The sequence below is a fragment of the Chiloscyllium plagiosum genome, unplaced genomic scaffold, assembly GCF_037043375.1.
Source record: "Chiloscyllium plagiosum isolate Xiang-an unplaced genomic scaffold, Cpla_swu_hap1 HiC_scaffold_6, whole genome shotgun sequence".
NCBI lineage: Eukaryota > Metazoa > Chordata > Chondrichthyes > Orectolobiformes > Hemiscylliidae > Chiloscyllium > Chiloscyllium plagiosum.
The window spans coordinates 129,235,367-129,255,976 of record NW_028270144.1 but is presented as its reverse complement, the minus strand read 5'-3'; the positions used below and the strand labels follow the sequence as shown (position 1 = coordinate 129,255,976).

The following is a 20,610-nucleotide window of genomic DNA, read 5'->3' as shown; positions in this document are numbered from 1 at the left end:
CAATACTCTGACCAATAAAAGAAAGCATACCAAACACCTTCTTCACTATTCTATCTGCCTGCGTCTTGAAAAGTCTTTAGTATCTGGTTAGGCTACCAAAAACTGAAAAAGCTACCTACGCTGTCAGGAGAATCATTGTTGCTTTTTGTCTTCCCCAATATCGTTTGCCCAGAAAAAATAACACATTATTTCCAAATACTGGCCCCACTCTTTGATGGCAGAATTGAACAAGTCAAGCTTCCCAAAATAGCTTAGAAATGCTTAGCCCATGGTGGCTTAGAAGTCAGCACTGCTGCCTAACAGCACAAGGGACCCAGATTCGATTCCACCCTTGGGCAGTTGTCTGTTTAGAGTTTGCATGTTCTCCTGTTATCTGAATGGAGTTCCTCCGGGTACTCCGGTTTCCTCACATAGTCTAGAAATGTGCAGGCTGGGTGGATTGGCCATGCCAAGTTACCATTAGTGTCCAGGGATGTGTAGATTAGGTGCATTTGCCGTGGTAAATGCACAGTTAGGGTAGTGGGGGACTGGGTGGGATGCTCTTTGGGCCTTAAGGCCTGATTCCACACTATAGGGATTCTGTGCTCCTAACTCCAACTCAATGACAACTGAGAGGCCAGTATCCCGTCACCAAGACACTCCGGTTTGTACCTGTCAGCCAGGGCTCCCTGACTGAATCAGGGTAACAGCTCCAATCAGGGACCTCAGATCCTTTGGGCTCCACCCACCTGCTGACTCTGCCTTTCCAGTTTGGTTACCCTGGAAACACTCACATTGCGACATCTGAACAGCACGTGACCTGCTAGCACGTGACGGGGCGGCGAGGGGCGTGGCCACTCCGTGAGCGTGTTCAGTGACGTGTTCGCGTTCCCGCCCCCACCCCTTCCCGGAGTACCGTGACCGCCGATTGGACGGGCCGGCCGAGCCAATGGGAGGCGGCGTTCTTGGGTTACTAGGCTAAAGATGGCGGCGGTGATGGAGCTTCACGGCCACGGGCACGGACCCGGGCCGCAAGGAGAGGGGCACCGGCTCCCGGGGGACGACGAGGACGAGCCGGTAAGGAAGGCAGGGCGGCTGATGGCCTCCCCGCCCACACGCCCCAGCCTGTGGTCAGCTCCGTGTGGAGACCTCCCCCTGTAAGCGGCCGTGGGCCGGGGAATCCTCCTCACCGACACCGACACTGACACTGACTCAGAGCAAAGCTGCGGCGCCCACCACCACTCGCCTGTCGTTAGAATGTTGTGGCCCGCTGTGATGCCCCTGGTACCTGCCACTTGTGATGGCGGCAGATGGTGCCACCATTCCTCCTGATCCTCTCAGGGGGCAGCCTGTGGGGGAGGAGTGACCACGGAGCCACTTTTCATGAATCAGAGGTTTACAGTTACATCTCAGTAGCCACATAAAAGCTGCCATACTCTCACCAGGGCACAGGGCTACCCCCTCATCAGAGGGAGAGATGACTGGTGTGTCCCCAAACCTCGAGCAGGGGAGAGGTTGAGAAGGAAAGTCCTTCAGTGGTAGCCTGACCTGATGCGGGAATTGAACCTGGACTGTTGGCCATCACTCTGCATTTCAAACCAGCATGTAGGCATATTAATGATCAACAAAACATAGAGAAAATACATGTACCATCAGACCACAAGCCCAACTAACTGTGTCAGTGCTTCACTCAATACATTCCTCTGCTTCTTGCCACTCAGCCAATTGTGGATCTAGTTTGCCAAACTTGCTTAGACCTTAGACTCTACTACACCAAGGAGGAACAACCTCTGTGCAGCTATCCTTGTCAAACTCCTAAGGCTTTTTATATTTCAATTAGGCCTCCTCCCATTCTTCTAAACTCCAAAGAGTGTAGGCTCAACCTACTCAACGTCTCCTCATAAGACAGTCCCTCCATATCAAGGATCGACCTAATGAACCTTCTCTGGACTGTCTCCAATGCCAGGATAATTTTCCTTAGATAAAGGGATCTGAGCTGTTCGCAGTATTCCAACCATGGGCTGACTCGCACCTTGTATAGCTTTAGCAAGATCTTTATTGGTCAGTGTGTGGAGTATAGGAGTTGGCTATACAGGACATTGATTAGGCCACTTTTGGAATACTGCATTCAATTCTGTGTCCCTGTTTTAGGAAAGATATTGTGAAACTTGAAAGGGTTCAGAAAAGATTTTCAAGGATTTTGCCAGGGTTGGAGGGTTTGAGCTATGGGGAGAGGCTGAATAGGCTGAGACTATTTTCTTTGGAGTGTCGGAGGCTGAGGGGTAAGCTTATAGAGGTTTATAAAATCAAGAGGGGTGACCAGCTGAGGTCCTTTTCCCCAGGGTTGGGGAGTTCAAAACTAGAGGGCATAGGTTTAAGGTGAGCGGGGAAAGAGTTTAAAAAGAATCTAAGGAGCAACATTTTTGTGCAGAGGGTGGTACGTGTTTGGAATGAGATCCTAGAGGAAGTGATGGAGGCTGATACAATGGTATTTAAAAGTCATCTGGATAGGAAGGGTTTAGAGGGATCTGGACCAAACGCTGGCAAATGGGACTAGTTTAGTTTAGGATATCTGATTGGGACGGACAAGTTGGACCAAAGGGTCTGTTTCCGTGCTGTACATCTCTATAACTTTAACATATGAGAATGGGTCGAGTGACAGGACACCCCATAAATTAGCCTTTTGTTTCTATTACTTTGTACAATGTCCCTGACCCTCCTCTACCTCCCTCACAGGTATAGATTGAAGACGCTGGGACTGGCGCTGAACCTAGATTACTGAAATTCTCTTGCATACTCTTTGGGAGCAGGAATAGGTCATATGGATCTTCAGGGAGAAAGTGAGGACTGCAGATTCTGGAGATCAAACTCAAGAGTGTGGTGCTGGAAAAGCACAGCAGGTCAGGCAGCATCTGTGGAGCAGGAGAATCGGCGTTTCAGGCAAGAGCCCTGCATCAAGAATGAATGACACAGGACTGATGAAGGGCCTGATGAAGGGCTCTTGCCCGAAACATCGGTTCTCCTGCTCCTCAGATGCTGCCTGACGTGCTGTGCTTTTCCAACACCATGCTTTCAACCCCATATGGATCTTCAAGCTTGTTTTGCCATTTGATAGCATCATGGTTAATTTGATCACTCCACATTCCTGCCAACCCCAATAACCTTTCACCCCCTTGGGTGTTAACAATCTATCTGCCTTTGACCTGAAGATATTCAATAATTCAGTTGTAAAAAATGGGGTTTCAAAGACTTGGAACCCTCTGTTTTACCCGAGGGGCAGTGGAGACTGTGTTATTGACTGGCTTGCTAGGCTATTTGAGGGGACATTTATTGAACTCAAAATTGCTGGAAACACCTGGATGAGTATATAAATAGGAAGGGTTTAGAGGGATATGGGCCAAGTGCTGGCAAATAGGATTAGATTAAAAATCACAACACCAGGTTATAGTCCAACAGGTTTAATTGGAAGCACACTAGCTTTCGGAGCAACGCTCCTTCATCAGGTGATTGCATCGCTCCGAAAGCTAGTGTGCTTCCAATTAAACCTGTTGCACTATAACCTGGTGTTGTGTGATTTTTAACTTTGTACACCCCAGTCCAACACTGGCATCTCCAAATTAGGATTAGATTAGATTGGGATATCTGATCGACATGGACAAGTTGGGCTGAAAAGGTCTGTTTCTGTGCTGTACATCGCTATGACTCTATGAAAGTGAGATTAATACAGATGGATGTTTGATTATCAATGTGGACATGGTGAACGAAGAGACTCTTTCCAAACTGTAAAAATTGTGATTCTTCATCTGGAAACACATGTATGCCCGCTCGGGCAAGGATGGCAAGTTTCCTTACCCAAAGGTCATTAGTAAACCACATGGGTTTTTAGGACTATCAGTGATAGTTTCATGGCCAGAGTTACAAAGATTCTGTCTATAGAACAACATAGAACAGTACAGCACAGAACAGGCCCTTCAGCCCACGATGTTGTGCCGACCACTGATCCTCATGTATGCACCCTCAAATTTCTGTGACCATATGCATGTCCAGCAGTCTCTTAGATGTCCCCAATGACCTTGCTTCCACAACTGCTGCTGGAAATGCATTCCATGCTCTCTCAACTCTGTGTAAAGAACCCGCCTCTGACATCCCCTCTATACTTTCCTCCAACCAGCTTAAAACTATGACCTCTCGTGTTAGTCATTTCTGCCCTGGGAAATAGTCTCTGGCTATCGACTCTATCTATGCCTCTCATTATCTTGTATACCTCAATTAGGTCCCCTCTCCTCCTCCTTTTCTCCAATGAAAAAAGTCCGAGCTCAGTCAACCTCTCTTCATAAGATAAGCCCTCCAGTCCAGGCCACATCCTGGTAAACCTCCTCTGAACCCTCTCTAAAGCATCCACATCATTCCTCTAATAGGGCGACCAGAACTGGATGCAGTATTCCAAGTGCGGTCTCACCAAAGTTTTATAGAGCTGCAACAAGATCTCATGACTCTTAAACTCAATCCCCCTGTTAATGAAAGCCAAAACACCATATGCTTTCTTAACAACCCTGTCCACTTGGGTGGCCATTTTAAGGGATCCATGTACCTGCACACCAAGATCCCTCTGTTCCTCCACACTGCCAAGAATCCTATCCTTAATCCTGAACTCAGCTTTCAAATTCGACCTTCCAAAATGCATCACCTCGCATTTATCCAGGTTGAACTCCATCTGCCACCTCTCGGCCCATCTCTCCATCCTGTCAATGTCCCGCTGCAGCCTACAACAGCCCTCTATACTGTCAACGACACCTCCAACCTTTGTGTCGTCTGCAAACTTGCTGACCCATCCTTCAATCCCCTCATCCAGTCATTAATAAAAATTATAAACAGTAGAGGCCCAAGGACAGAGCCCTGTGGAACACCACTCACCACAGACTTCCAGGCAGAATATTTTCCTTCTACTACCACTCGCTGTCTTCTGTTGGCCAGCCAATTCTGTATCCAGACAGCTAAGTTCCCCTGTATCCCATTTCTCCTGACCTTCTGAATGAGCCTACCATGGGGAACCCTATCAAATGCCTTGCTGAAGTCCATATACACCACATCCATAGCTCAACCCTCATCAACTTTTCTAGTCACATCCTCAAAGAACTCAATAAGGTTTGTGAGGCATGACCTGCCCCTCACAAAGCCGTGTTGACTACATTTAATCAAGCCATGCTCTTCCAGATGGTCATAACTCCTATCCCTCAGAATCCTTTCTAACACCTTGCAGACGACAGACGTGAGACTTACTGGTCTGTAATTGCCGGGGATTTCCCTATTTCCTTTCTTGAAGAGAGGAATTACATTTGCCTCTCTCCAGTTCTCAGGTACATCTCCAGTGGAGAGCGAGGATGCAAAGATCTTCGCAAGTGGCGAAGCAATTGCATTTCTCATTTCCCAAAGCAGCCGAGGACAAATCTGGTCCGGGCCTGGCGACTTGTCAATCTTAATGTTTGACAAAACTTTCAGCACATCAGCTTCCTCTATCTCTATCCATTCCAGCATGCACACCAGCTCTTCAAAGGTTTCATTCACTACAAAGTTTGTTTCTTTCATAAAGACAGAAGCAAAAAACTCATTTAGGGCTTCCCCTACCACCTCAGACTCCACACACAAATTCCCTATGCTATCCCTGATCGCCCCTACTCTTTCTTTGACCATTCTCTTATTCCTCACATGTGTAAAATGCCTTTGTGTTCTCCCTAATCCGTTCTGCCAAGCCTTTCTCATACCCCCTCCTGGCTCTCCTCAGACCATTTTTGAGCTCCTTCCTCGCCTGCCTGTAATCCTCTAGAGCTGAGCTTGACTCTAGCTTCCTCCACCTTATGTAAGCTACCTTCTTCCTTTTGGCGAGAAGCTCCATCGCTCTCGTCATCCAAGGTTCCTTTATCTTACCACTTCTTGCCTGTCTCAGAGGGACATATTTATTCATCACATGCAACAACTGTTCCTTAAACAGTCTCCACATGTCTATAGTGCCTTTACCATGGAACAATTGCTCCCAATCCATGCTTCCTAACTCATGTCTAATTGCATCATAGTTTCCTCTTCCCCAATTAAATATCCTCCCATTTTGCCTAATCCTCTCCTTCTCCATAGCTATGTAGAATGTGAGGCAGTTGTGGTCACTATCTCCATAATGCTCTCCCACCACAAGATCTGATACCTGCCCCACCTCGTTTCTGAGCACCAAGTCTAGAATGGCCTCTCCCCTCGTCGGCCTGTCAACGTACTGAGTTAGGAAACCCCCCTGAACACACCTTACAAAAACAGCTCCATTCAAATCTTCTGCTCGAAGGAGGTTCCAATCGATATTGGGAAAGTTAAAGTCACCCATTACAACAACCCTACTACGTCCACACTTTTCCAAAATCTGCCGACCTATGCTTTCTTCCATCTCCCTGCTGCTATTGGGGGGCCTGTAGTAAACCCCTAACGAGGTGACTGCTCCCTTGCTGTTCCTAATTCCCACCCATACTGACTCGGTAGGCAGATCTTCCTTGACAATGGAAGCTTCTGTAGCTGTGATACCCTCTCTGATTAGTAGTGCTACATCCCCTCCTCTTTTTCCCCCCTCCCTATTCTTTTTAAATGCTCTAAACCCTGGAACATCCAGCAACCATTCCTGCCCCTGAGAAACCCATGTCTCTGTTATGGCCACAACATCATAGCACCAGGTACTGATCCATGCTCTTAAGTTCATCACTTTTATTCCTGATACTCCTTGCATTAAAGCAAACACACTTTAACTGATGCCTTGGTTCCTTCCTAGGAAATTCCTTCCCACTAGCTGGTCTACCTCTTGCTATTGCCTCATCTCCATCAACTCTCACCTCCGGTATACAGCTCAGGTTCCCACCCCCCTGTCATACTAGTTTAAACCCTCCCGAACTACTTGAACAAACCTTCCACCCAGGACATTGGTCCCCTTCCAGTTCAGATGCAACCCGTCCTTCTTATACAGGTCCCACCTTCCCCAGAAGGCATCTCAATTATCTACATATCTGAAGCCCTCCCTTCTACACCAGCTGCGCAGCCACGTGCTAAGCTGCGCCCACTCCCTGTTCCTCGCCTCGCTATCTCGTGGCACCAGTAGTCAAGGGCTTTTGCCCGAAACGTCGATTTTGCCTGTCCTCGGATGCTGCCTGAATTGCTGTGCTCTTCCAGCACCACTGATCCAGAAACTAGAGAACACTACTCTGTTTGTCCTGCTTTGCAGTTTCCATCCTAACTCCCTGAAATCACTTTTTATATCCTCGATCCTTTTCCTGACTATATCATTAGTGCCAATATGTAACACAATTTCTGGCTGTTTGCCCTCCCCTTTTAGAACCTTATTCTATATTCTAGATTTATTAATTGAAATTAATTCTATCCACTGCCTTGAGCTATGTTTACATGCTGTTGTGGAGAGCCCACGTAGGTTCATGCAGATGTAATTGTTTAATGGTTTTACCAGTTTTTCAATCAGAATGCAGCCAGTTCCCTAACTGAATCCCCTTTCCTCCCCAGTAACTTGTAAAAAGATTTTCAGAACATGGCATCCGCTATGATTTATGCCTGACCACTTTAGCTTTAGTTCTTGAAAATTTTCTTTTGTTTGTGCACTGCTACTTTCTATTGTTTTCTGGTTTCTATGTGCAGTTTTGAGTATAGCTGTATTGTGTTGGAGTTTTAAGGAGATTTCTTTGCTTTCACTATTTATTGCTGACTTAGTTAAGAAGAACAAGGGAGGAGGCAGTGGTGTAGTAATAAGTGTCTGGACTAGTAATCCAGAAACTCAGATTAATATTTTTTGAGACAGCTTCAAGTCCTACTGTGCCAACTGGAAGAACTTAAATTCAGTTAATAAATGTATGTATTTTTTTAAATTCTGGAGTTGGATACTAGTCTGTGGAGCTGTGAAACTGTCATCAAAATCCTGCAGGAAATCTGAAACGAAAGCAGAAAGCGCTGGACAAACCTGGCAGATCAGGCTGTAGTGAGTTGTGAGGAAGAGTCACATTTGATGCAAAGTTAATTATTGGTGCTAAGGTAGAGCATCAGCCATAATCTAATCAAATGGTAGGACAGATTCAAGGGGTTGAATGGCTGACTTCTCCTATTTTCTACGTCCCAATGTCTGTAATCTGCTTTGGTACCATAACGTCAACAATTGAGGGGGATGAAACACTGGGCTGGGTAATCTGGAGCCCAGACTATTGTTCAGGGGCATGTGTGCAGGCCTCACCACGATGGCTTGTTGCATTTAATTTTATTTAATTAGATCTGTAATTAGCAACATTTACTGTGGTTATTTTTTGTAAAACCCATCACTACTGTCCTCTCAGGAAGGAAATCTTTCTTCCTTAACCGGTCTGTCCTGCTTGTGACTTGAGACCCACGTTGAAACTTTATTGCTGGAACAGCACAGCAGGTCAGGCAGCATCTAGGGAACAGGAGATTCGACGTTTCGGGCACAGGCCCTTCCTGAAAAAGGGCCTGTGCCCGAAACGTCGAATCTCCTGTTCCCTGGATGCTGCCTGACCTGCTGTGCTGTTCCAGCAATAAAGTTTCAACTTTGATCTCCAGCATCTGCAGACCTCACTTTCTCCACTTGAGACCCACAGCAATCTGGTTGACTGTTGACTGCCCTCAGTAATGGTCTAGTAACCCACTTAAAGTTCAAAGACAATTAAGGATGCCAGCAACTCGTGCATTCCATGACAGAATAAAGAATAAATCCTCAAAGGTATCTGCTTTCTTGAAATTCTTGTATTTGCCCCATTTGCCCCCAGTATTGGTGACTATGCTCTCAATGCTGAGACCCTGAGTTCTGGACTTCACTCCCTAAAGCTGTCCATCTTCCAACCCCTCTCTGCTCCTTTTAGAGTAGATATTTGGTTACCTTTTCTCACATTGGCCTCATGCAGCTTGGTGGCCAATTTTGCTTTATGTTAAGAGAGCTATATAAATACAACTTGTTTTGTAGAACTTATATGCATCTGCTGAGGGGGTCAGTTGGCTGGATGGCTGGTTTGCAATGTAGTGCAGTGGATTCAATTCCCATACCAACTCAGGTTACCATGAAAGATTCTCCTTCTCAACCCCATATGAGGTGCGGTGATCCTCTGGTTAAACCACCACCAGTCATCTCTCTTACAAATGAGAAAGCAGCCCTATGGTCCCATAGGACAAGGGTGACTTTACCTTGCATCTGTCAAGGTCATTTTTTGACTGGTCTATGGCACTGATGTGAAATGCTGTTTGAGGTGATGATGTATACAGTCAGTGTTGGAAGTTTTGTTCAGAACCATATGGATTCTTTTATTCTGATCACGCTTGGGGGCAGCACTGACATAATGGGTTACTAGGAGAAAGTGAGGACTGCAGATGCTGGAGATCAGAGCTGAAAATGTGTTGCTGGAAAAGTGCGGTTACTATCCTAGCCTCTGGCAGGTTAGCAATCTTTTGTGTTTACTGAGTAGTTAATTGGAAGCTTGGAGTCTTCAATCTCACTGTTTTGAGTGAGGAAGTTGTGGGTTCCAACTGCTATACAGGATTTAATGCAGTGGAGCACTGAAATAGTGTTGCATTCAGAATTTTTTGGGAAGAACACAGTTCTCCCACTGCCCTGTGAAACATAAAACTGATCATCCGATGCTATTGAAACTGACTAACTCATTCACCTCATTGCAGTTTATAGGATTTTATTGCGTCCATGAGCTTTCTATGTAACAACTGTGAGTACGCTCACAAAGTAATTCATTGACTGTCAAATCTTTTGGAATGTTTTTAGGATGTAATTGACAGTATGCAAATTAAAGTCTTGCAACTTATTTTAAGTGAGAGAGTGGGTCTAGCAAGGTTAGTAAATGTCATCTCCTAGAAGTAGCTCTTGACTCTCTTGATCATCCAGCCTAAATGCTGGGTGTGTTTCTGGAATGGTCATCCCCATTTGGTTGATGGGGCAATGAGTATAGAAGTAGGGAAGTTACGTAACACTTGTACAGCATGTTGGTGAAGCTGCACTTAGAGTATTGTATTCAGTTTTGGTCACTTTGCTATAGGAACGATATTATTAAAGTAAAAAAAGTACAGAAGAAATTTACAAGGATGTTGCCAGAACTCAAGGGTCTGAGTTTAAGCGAAAGGTTGGACAAGTTTGGACTTTTTTTTTTGGAAGCATAGGAGACTGAGGGGGGAATCTTATAGAAGTGTATACAATCATGAGAGGCATGGATAGGGTGAATGCATTCAGTCTTTTTCCCAGAATTGGGGAATTGAAGACTAGAGAGCATCAATTTAAGGTTAGAGGGGAAAGAATATAAAGGAACCTAAGGGGCAACGTTTTTACACATGGGGTGGCACGCATGTGGAATGAGCTGCCAGCAGAAGTGGTTGAGGCGAGTACATTAACAACATTTAAACTGTATTTGGACAAATACATGGATAAGAAAGGTTTGGAAGGATATGGGCCAAGTGCAGGGAAATGGGGTTAGTGTGGGTGGGTGTTTTGGTCAGCATGGAGTATTTTGAGCCAAAGGGCCTGTCTCTTGCTGTAGGACTCTGACTCTGTGACAGAGTGTGAGATTTTCATTGTTTCTGGAGTCTTGCAAAGTTGCCTTAGAAATACTTATAAAGTGCAGTCACCGTTGCAATGTAGGCAACACATAACAGGCAGTTTGCACAAAACAAGCCCCAAGCAGTCAGGTGAGAAAGATCATCTCTTTTTTGTGATGCTGACTGAAGGATAAACTTCCCATTTTACATCTGGGTGAAGAAGCCCTTTACATTTTTTTTAAGTTACTTTGGGCAATTTATTCACAAACCTCCAGTCGATATCATGATTGATTAATCAAAACGCTTGAAGGTCAGGGCTGTCCTTGGTTAATAGAGTTAGATGTCTAACCCCCACCCCAGACAGAGACACACACACACACACACACAAAGACTTACATGCACACATATATTTTGTGGGGTGAATTTGTATTTGCAGAGTTACATTGTACTTTGCTCAAAAGCTGCATGCATTCATGGAGAACTCTGAGCTCAAAAACTGCATGAATTTATGTAAAACTCCGTTATCTCACTTTTTAGATTAGAATCAATCTAAACATCAGGTCATAGACAAAGAACACAGGGGGCCAACACCTTCAACATATTGTCTAGCTATCACCATTGTTAACAGCTAACCCGAGAATGTAACTTTTAAAAAAAAGGTTTTGTGATTTACACATGAAAGAAGTGAAACTATCACTGTATTCTAACAGTTGAAAGGCTTAACAGACAATCAATTTTTCAATGTATAATTTCAGTTACATCACACTGCAAACTTTTGCTATAAATTCTGTGTTACAATCGAGCCCTCCACAATCACCTGATGAAGGAGCGTTGCTCCGAAAGCTAGTGTGCTTCCAATTAAACCTGTTGGACTACAACCTGGTGTTGTGTGATTTTTAACGATGTCTAACAAGTGTGGGCAGAAACCTGAGCTTTATGGAATGTCACAGGCCAACCCACTTAATCCTGTCGAAGAAATAAACCTGTGCTGAGACTATGGAGGCCGAACACAGACCCAAAGGGAAAAAGGTTGTGTTCTGTTCCATCTTTGGTTACCTCAGGTCATTCCCTCCTTTTGAAGTCTAATCATTTTTATAGAAAGCACAGCAACCAATTTGTACTGAGAATGTGATAATGACCAGATCTGTTGTTAGTGGATGTTAGTTCATGAATCCATATTGTCCAGAAGTATTCCTCTGAGTCATCCAAATAGTGCCATAGGACTTTATCCATTCGAGGGCAAATAGGACTCTCGACTGAAAAACAGCAGTTCCAACTTTCTGAATTTTATTTGAATCTACATTCTTCTTACTCTACAGTGAGAGAGCTAGCTGTGAGCCAGGGTGGGAACTGCTGTTTTAACAATTTAATATTTTAATAATACCATGAGACGTAGGTGTGGAAGTAGACTATTCAAGTTGACTCCACCAGATACCTCCAACTGTGCAGAAAAGCCAACCAAATGTTTGCACTCCGAGTCCTCTTGCTAGTGCTTGAGTGGGTGTTTAAGTCCTACAGCTCATGATCCCTAAATAGGTGAATTGTCTTTAACACCGAAACATCATCTGTCAATAGAATTTTTCCTTTCTAACCACCAAAGAACTACTTGTGTAATTAATTAATTTTTCATATAGCCAGTGTTACTATGTTAACAGAAATGATAGTTATGTTGATCACAATGAGAACCCACATAAAGAAACTAGATAAATGATCTTATGCAGTAGGAGCACAGGAGATCACAAAGCATCTTGAAACTACTACTACGCCATTCAATATGATCATGGTAAATCTGATTATTCCACAGTCCTGCCGCCTTCTGATAACCTTTCATCCTTTTGCTTATCCAGAATCTATTTAGTACTTCTGCCTTAAAAATATTGAAATACTTTGCTTCTACCATCTTTTGTCGATGAAGTTCCTTGCTTCACCTGTTTGTGGTGTGGCTTGAGGGAGGAATGTTAACAGTGCAGCATTTATTTCATATTTTCCTGGAGTGTCATTGTTGGAGCTACAGGGGAAAGATGCCAGAGGATGCATTAGGTAATAAAAAAAAGCCTGAACTTTAATAAATCCAAGAGGGTTAAAGGTTTGTAAATGGCACTGAGTTTACAACAAACGTTTACATCATGCACAGCATGTCGGTGTGTTTGTCTTTCCCAATTTGTTTATGACTAAATGTGATATTTGTCATACGAATGTTCTTCGTTTAGCTGAATGTTTGGCCCTGGGATTAAAGTTCAAGAGATATAGATATCCGATTTTCCACGTCAGCTATGCATTTATTGATAGAACTTTCACTTCCAAGTTTAGAGATCATTGGAATCCCTCTGCAAAGACTTGAGCACAGAAATCTAGGCTACCATTACACTGCAGTATTGAAGCAGTGCTGCATTGTCTGAGGTGCAGCGTTGCAGATGAGATACTAAGTCAAGGACTTCCTTGCCTTGTCAGGTGGATGAAAGCGATTTCATGGTTCCTAGCTAAAACATCCTGCCCCAAACTTGTATCATTTTGGAAAGCAAGGGAGCTGTACCGAGTGGACATGTCAATATTTATCCTTCAGTCAGTCGGTGGTCATTATTGCATCACTCTTTGCAACACGTTGTGTGCAAATTGCCGATTACGTTGCTATGCTGCAATGGTGACTACACTTCAGAAATATTTCTAAGGAAATGCTACACTATCAGGAGTGCTATCTTTGGCTATAAAGTGTTTTGGGATGTTGTGAAACATGCTATGCAATTACAAGTCACCCTGATTTATTGTTATGATAATGGACTTTGTTCACATATTCATACCCTGAAGATAGCAGGGCAGGTAGATGAGGTGGTTAAGGGCATATGAGATAGTTACCTTTACTAGCAAAAGCATAGAAGACAGGACCAAGGAGGTTGTGCTGGTACTACTGGTTAGGTCTCAACTGGAGTACTGCATGTAATTCCAGTCACCACATTATAGGAAGGATGTAATTGTATGTGAAAGGGTGCAGACAGGATTTAACAGGATGCTGCTTGGATTGGAGGATCTGAGCTATGAGGAAGGATTGGTTAGACTGGGATTGTTTTCCTTCAAGTAGCAAAGGTTGAAAGGAAAGCTAATAGAAGTGTATAAGATTGAGGGGCATAGGTAAAGTGAATAAGACATTTTCCATTAAAAGAGAGGTCAGTACAGAATTGAGGGGCATAGATTGAGTGAATTAGAAGGCATTTTTTCATTAGTAGAGAGGTTAGTAACGAGGGACATAGTTTTGAAGGTTTGTAAGTTTGCAAATGACACCGAAGATCCTGGTATAATGCACAGTGAAGAAGATTATCTAAGGTTACAAAGAAGATATTTATCAATTGGGTAAATGGGCTGAGGAGTGGCAGATGGAGTTTAATTTGGATTATGTGAGGTATTACATTTTGGTAAAACGAACAAGGGCAGGACTTACACAATTAATGGTAGCGTCTTGGGTAATGTTGTCGAACAGAGAGACCTAGGAGTTCAGATACACAATTCTTTAAAAATTTACATCGCACGTAGACAGGGTGGTTATGAAGGCATTTAACACGCTTGCCTTCATTGCTCAGACTTTTGAGTATAGAATTTGAGATGTCATGTTGAGGTTGTACAGGATGTTGGTGAAGCCTCTTCTGCAGTACTTTGTCAGTTATCATTAGCAATCCCTCACTGATGAGGATGATTCTCATCCAATCATGGTGAGTCTATACGTGACTGTATAGACCAATGTGGCTTTGTTACATTTGGGACAGAAGGTGGTCATGGGAAAGGATAGCTTGGGTGTTGGTGTGGCAGTGCACTCCTTTCGCTGTTTTTGCCTGGTTTCAGCTTTTTCCCAACTGGAAGTCTTGAGGTGCTCAAAACCTTCCCAGGTGCTTCTCCTCCATTTTGAATGGTCTTGGGCCAGTGACTCCTAGGTGTCTGTGCGAATGCTGCATTTCACCAAAAGGTACTGAGTACAACTCTGGTTACCCAGCTGTAAGAATTGGAGAGGGTTCAGAAAATATTTACCAGACTGTTGTCAGGATTGGAAGGCCTTAGTTATAAAGATAGGCTGGGACATTTTCACTAGCGCATAGGGGGTTGAAGGGTTACCTTGAAGGTTTACAGGGAGAGTGCGGATAAGTGACGTTGAAATGCCCATTAGCCATGATTGAATGGCGGAGTGGACTCATTGGGCCGAATGGCCTTACTTCCACTCCTGTTTCTTAGGGTCTTATAAAGTGATTAGGGGCATAGCTAAGGTGAATAGCAAGGTTCTTTTCCCTAGGGTGGAGGAGTTCAAAACTAGTGGGCATATTTTTAAAGTGTCTTGAAACGCATAAAGGTGGATAAATCCCCAGGGCCTGATCAGGTGTACCCGAGAACTCTGTGGGAAGCTAGGGAAGTGATTGCTGGGCCTCTTGCTGAGATATTTGTTTCATCGATAGTCACAGGTGAGGTGCCAGAAGACTGGAGGTGCCACTGTTTAAGAAGGATGTTAAGGACAAGTCAGGGAACTACAGACCAGTGAGCCTGACATCATGTGGTGGGCAAGTTGTTGGAGGGAATCCTGAGGGACAGGATGTACATGTATTTGGAAAGGCAAGGACTGATTAGGGATCGTCAACATGGCTTTGTGCATGGGAAATCATGTCTCACAAACTTGACTGAGTTTTTTTCAAGACCTAACAAAGAAGATTGATGAGGGCAGAGCAGTAGATGTGATCTATATAGACTTCAGTAGGGTGTTCGACTGGTTAGCAAGGTTAGATCTCTCAGAATACAGGGAAAACTAGCCATTTGGTTACAGATCTGGCTGAAAGGTAGAATACAGAGGGTGGTGGTGGAGGGTTGTTTTTCAGACTGGAGGCCTGTGACCAGTGGAGTGCCACAAGGATCAGTGCTGGGTCCACTACTTTTCAGCATTTATATGTGATATGGATGTGAGCATGAGAAGTACAGTTTGCAGATGACACCAAAATTGGAGGTCCATTGGATTACAGCAGGATCTTGATCAGATGGGTCAATGGGCTGAGAAGTGGCAGATGGAGTTTAATTCAGATAAATGTGAGGTGCTGCGTTTTGGGAAAGCAAATCTTAGCAGAACTTATACACTTAATGGTAAGGATTTTGGATTAGTGGTGCTGGAAGAGCACAGCAGTTCAGGCAGCATCCGAGGAGCAGCAAAATCGACGCTTCGGGCAAAGGCCCTTCATCAGGAATAAAAGGGAATTCATACTCTCAACAAACAGTATTTCAAGCTTTTATTCCTGATGAAGGGCTTTTGCCCGAAACGTCGATTTTGCTGCTCCTTGGATGCTGCCTGAACTGCTGTGCTCTTCCAGCACCACTAATCCAAAATCTGGTTTCCAGCATCTGCAGTCATTGTTTTTACCTACTTAATGGTAAGGTCCTAGGGAGTGTTGCTGAACAAAGAGAACTTGGAGTGCAGGTTCATTACTCCTTGAAAGTGGAGTCGCGGGTAGATAGGGTAGTGAAGAAGGCATTTGGTATGCTTTCCTTTATTGATCAGAGTATTGGGTACAGGAGTTGAGAGGTCATGTTGCAGCTGTGCAGGACATTGGTTAGGCCACTGTTGGAATATTGCGGGCAATTGTAGTCTCCTTCCTACTGGAAAGATGTTGTGAAACTTGAAAGGGTTCAGAAAAGATTTACAGGAATGTTGTTGGGATTGGAGGATTTGAGCTACAGGGAGAGGCTGAATAAGCTGGGACTGTTTTCCCTGGAGCGTCGGAGGTTGTGGGGTGACCTTATAGAGGTTTACAAAGTTATGAGGGCCATGGATAGGATAAATAGACAAAGTCTTTTCCCTGGGGTGGGGGAGTCCGGAACTAGAGGGCATAGGTTTAGAGTGAGAGGGGAAAGATATAAAAGAGACCTAAAGGGCAACCTTTTCACGCTGAGGGTGGTATGTGCATGGAATGAGCTGCCAGAGGAAGTGGTGGAGGCTGGTACAATTGCAACATTTAAAAGGCATTTGGATGGGTATTTGAATAGGAAGGGTTTGGAGGGATATGGGCCAGGTGCTGGCAGATGGGACTAGATTGGATTGAGATATCTCGTTGGCATGGACGGGTTGGACCGAAGGGTCTGTTTCCATGCTGTACATCTCTATGACTCTATGATATAAGGGACAACATTTTTACAAAGAATGTTTCATATGTGGAATAGACCGCCAGAGGAAGTGGGGTTTCAAGTACAGTTAGAATGTTTAAAAGACATTTGGATGAATGCATGAATAGGAAGGGTTTGAAGGGATACCAGCCAAGCACAGGTGGGACCAAGTTGGTTTGGGAACATGGTGGACTAGTTGGACCAAAGAGTCTGTTTCCAAGCTGAATGATTCTAATTTAGAGTATTTTAAATCATGAGCGCACTAAAGGAATTATTTTGGCATCTTCTCATTCAAATATACTAATTGATCACTTTATAGTCTTTGGGATGTAATCTTTGAATTCCCTACCTAATGTCAATGTAAAAGAAAAAGGTTTGCATTTCTCTAGTGCCTTTAACAACTTCAGGCTGGCCCAAAGACGTCACAGACATTAAAATGAAGCCACTGGTAATATGAAATATTCTGGAAGCAATCTCATTGCACAGGCATGCAATGAATCACTATCGCCATCAGAAGGCACTGGAAATAAATGCTGACCATGCTATTGACACTCATCCCCAAACTTAAAAAAAAGAACTTTTAAACATATGAGGACTTCAATGTCAATAAAGTAGCCAAGTCATACACAGGGAGATACCATGCTGGGAATGTTAGTTGAGAGGTGGAACTTTGATTGGGATATTTAGGAGAGGGTTTCGCAAAATCTCCCTGTCCTTTGAAGTTATTGCTGTGTAAAAATACAATTTAACCTAAACAAATCTTTGCTACTAATATATTTCCCTATCTCTTTCAGATTGATCTCACAGGCCTATCACCAGAGGAGAGATGGAGGTGAGTGACATGTTTAGTTAAATGGGAGATAAAGGCAATAGTGAGGATGCAGAGGAGATCTACAAGGAAGTGGAGCTGTGAATTCCATAACTGCCATGAAAGACTGAATAGGGGAAGGACTCTTTTTTTTTATATATATATGAAAAGACTTGAGGTAGTGATCTCACTTCTCTCAATAATGGTGGATTTTGATTGGTGCATTGGTAAAATGTTTTCACTTCTCAAAGAGTTAAGATGGCTTTCTTTCTGAATATCAAGGTGCAGTTCCACAAATACTAGTGGTGCTCTGAAATCTCTTGTCAGTTCAATACATCTACAATGAAATGTGAGTTTCGGTAATAGTGATGGGGCAGCTATTGGATCGTTTCTTAAAAATATTAATAAAAACCCATCGGCTTGCTGTCTTTCCCTTTAGGGAAGGAAATCTGCAATCCTTACCAGGTCAAGCCTTGATGTGGCATTGGACCTGCTTGACTTTTACCTACCCTCTGAAATAGCTGAGAAATGCACTCATTTATATTTCAAGAAGCTGACCCACCACCACTTCCTCAAGGCCATGTATAGGCTGTGAATCCTGGTCTAGCCACCAATGACCCCAGACTCTGGATAAAAAGAAATGCAGTAAATTTGCATTTTAGAGACTAGCTCTTAACCTTTTTCCAAAAAAACAAGTAATGATTGCTGTCAAAGTGGAGATCCGCCCATGCTCTTAGTGAGCATTCACAATCTATTTAACTCTAGGACATCATGTCCTGTTACAGTGGTATGTCTACTCAATATTCACCCAAAATGCCCAAGTCCAGACATGCTGCTTCATCACGTTCCCCCAGCTAAGGCACTGACTCCGCACACGTCATCGGGGATCTTGGAGTCAGTGATTCCACATTGTTTAACCCACCAAGCCTTAATTTTTGTAATGTTATAGTACGTTATGGAGTCTACCATGTGGTCAAAGAGGAACTAATTTTTCTCTTTTTGTTTTAGATATGAATAAAATGTTATATTACCTGCCGACAAAATACTCTTACATGAGATTTCTTACGGGAAGTGAGCGCTTTGCGATAGAGAGCAAGCACAGATTTTAGAAATTGTGTATTCGTTCTGGGAAAGATGAGGTTTTACTTAAAGTGAATCAAGTTAATTTTTGTTAAAAACTTTTTTGAAGTAATTTTAATTTTAAATAATGCAAGGGATGATACCCCTGGTCTCTGGGCGTCTGTCCATTTAACATGTTAATTCCAAGTTTTAACCCTCAATCAACTTCACTAAATCAGTTAACGTAGATACTTATTTCACTGATGTTATGTGATCTTGCTGTGTGGAACTGGAACCCCGTACTTCATACATCATTGATTTTTTGTTGGCATTGTGAGGAAGTCCGACATTAGGCAAGAGTGTAGAGTTGAGGCCATAATCAGATCAGTCATGGTCGTCTTGAATGTTAGAGCAGACTGGAGGGGCCAATTGCCTCATGCTTGTAATTCATGTTTGTACGTATGTGCAGTTCTAATTGCCAGAGTACGTAGAGGAGGTAGTCACACATGAGGTAAGCATTTGAAAGAGATTTTCAAGACCGATAGCCAATGCGGCCAGGTTTTAGCTGTTAGGTAGTGTTACAACGCGGAGTCGAACCCCTCTGCTAATTAAAACTAAAACACCCAGAAAAGCTAGTCTCGCCTCTTAATCTGTTTAAAATGTGAGAGAGGGAAAGAAAACCCCTGATTTCCCAGTTTATAGAAAAATGAAAGTTTATTTTTCTAGCTCTAACAGTGAACAGTGAACAAAAATGATAGTAAAATGTCAGGTATGTGGGTTAGTTTGATCTTAGAGTAGGATAAAAGGTCTGCACAATACCGAAGGCCGAAGGGCCTGTACTGTGCTGTACTGTTTTTTACTTTCCAGAAACCATTAACAAATCTGAGTCCCCTTTTTCTCAACTAATCATTATCTGAACGTAACTCTATTAAAATGCTGCTCAAATAACACAATTATTAAACATTAAATTAACTTAATCTCTCAAAGCTCATACAGTCTCTAATGCTGTCTTCCTTCCGGTCTTTCAAATCTGATGTCTTCTCACTGAGCTGTTGTCTTAAATTTTTTTTACTATTTTTCTACTGGAAAAGGTACCTTTGATAGTGTCTTCTGAGAGATTTCTTTGAGAGTCCTTTCAGATTATATGTGCTGTCATGTTCAATGACAGTTGTTGTGACTAATTTTCAAAATGGCCTTTTTAAATCCCCAAAACTTGTATCCTCTCATTGGTCTGATGTTGTCAATACGATCAAGTTAAAATTCAGTTGGTTTTTGGTATCCTGGGCATAATTTTAAATTAATTGGTTAAATTCAAATCCAGTTGTCTTAACATCAAAATACAGCCACATGCTGATTGTTATGTATTATCGATTCTCATCACTCTCTGCACCTGTCAAGCTAATCACAGATGCACGTGCTGTTACAATCTCTCCTCAGAAGAGGCACATCTCTCTTAAAGTGACCATATAGTCTTTCAACTTCGTAACAGATGGATTAAGAGACTGGGTTCTTTCCTCTTGAATATAGAAGGCAGCTGTAAGAGGATGATCTATTATCTAACAATAATTAATGACTCACAATGAAAATTATTATATTTAAATAAAATAATATAAATTAAAGTTATTTTGATGCTAGGCACAGAAAGTTCCCACACGTGGAAAGAGCAATCCCAATAGCCATCAATATTATGTAATTTCTAAAACCTTTGTATGGTCATCACAGCAACCCTCTCATCTTTACTATAATGCGCATCCATTTTGCAAGTAGTTGTTACAACATTTTATTTATAAGAGGGAATGAATAGTTCCCCAAGACTATATGTTTGACTCCATAACATGACATCATAACTGTGTTAAGGCTGAGTGAGTTAAACTATGTGGAGCCACAGCTCCACCCAAAAGTAAAAAGAAACTTCTTTACACAGAAAATATTGAGAATATGTAACTGGCTGCCAAGGAATGGTTGAGGCAAGTAAAATGTATTTAAAGGGACTCTAGATAAGCTGCTGATGGGGAAGGAACATGACTTTAAGCTGATAGAGTTGGATGGGTTGGGAGAAGGCTCATAGGGTG

At 43.1% G+C, this 20,610-nt stretch overlaps 1 protein-coding gene across 1 annotated transcript in view; it reads left to right on the top strand.

The window, feature by feature from the left end:
- Positions 1 to 938: 938 nt before the first annotated feature.
- The window catches only part of LOC122550973 (E3 ubiquitin ligase RNF121), a 73,830-nt gene continuing 54,158 nt past the window's right edge, over positions 939 to 20,610 (top strand). Inside the window, exons 1-2 of the mRNA XM_043692538.2 lie at positions 939 to 1,056; positions 17,466 to 17,503. Of these exons, the coding sequence (XP_043548473.1) occupies positions 964 to 1,056; positions 17,466 to 17,503 (131 nt within the window). The 5' untranslated portion in view covers positions 939 to 963. The remainder of the gene's footprint in view (positions 1,057 to 17,465; positions 17,504 to 20,610) is intronic.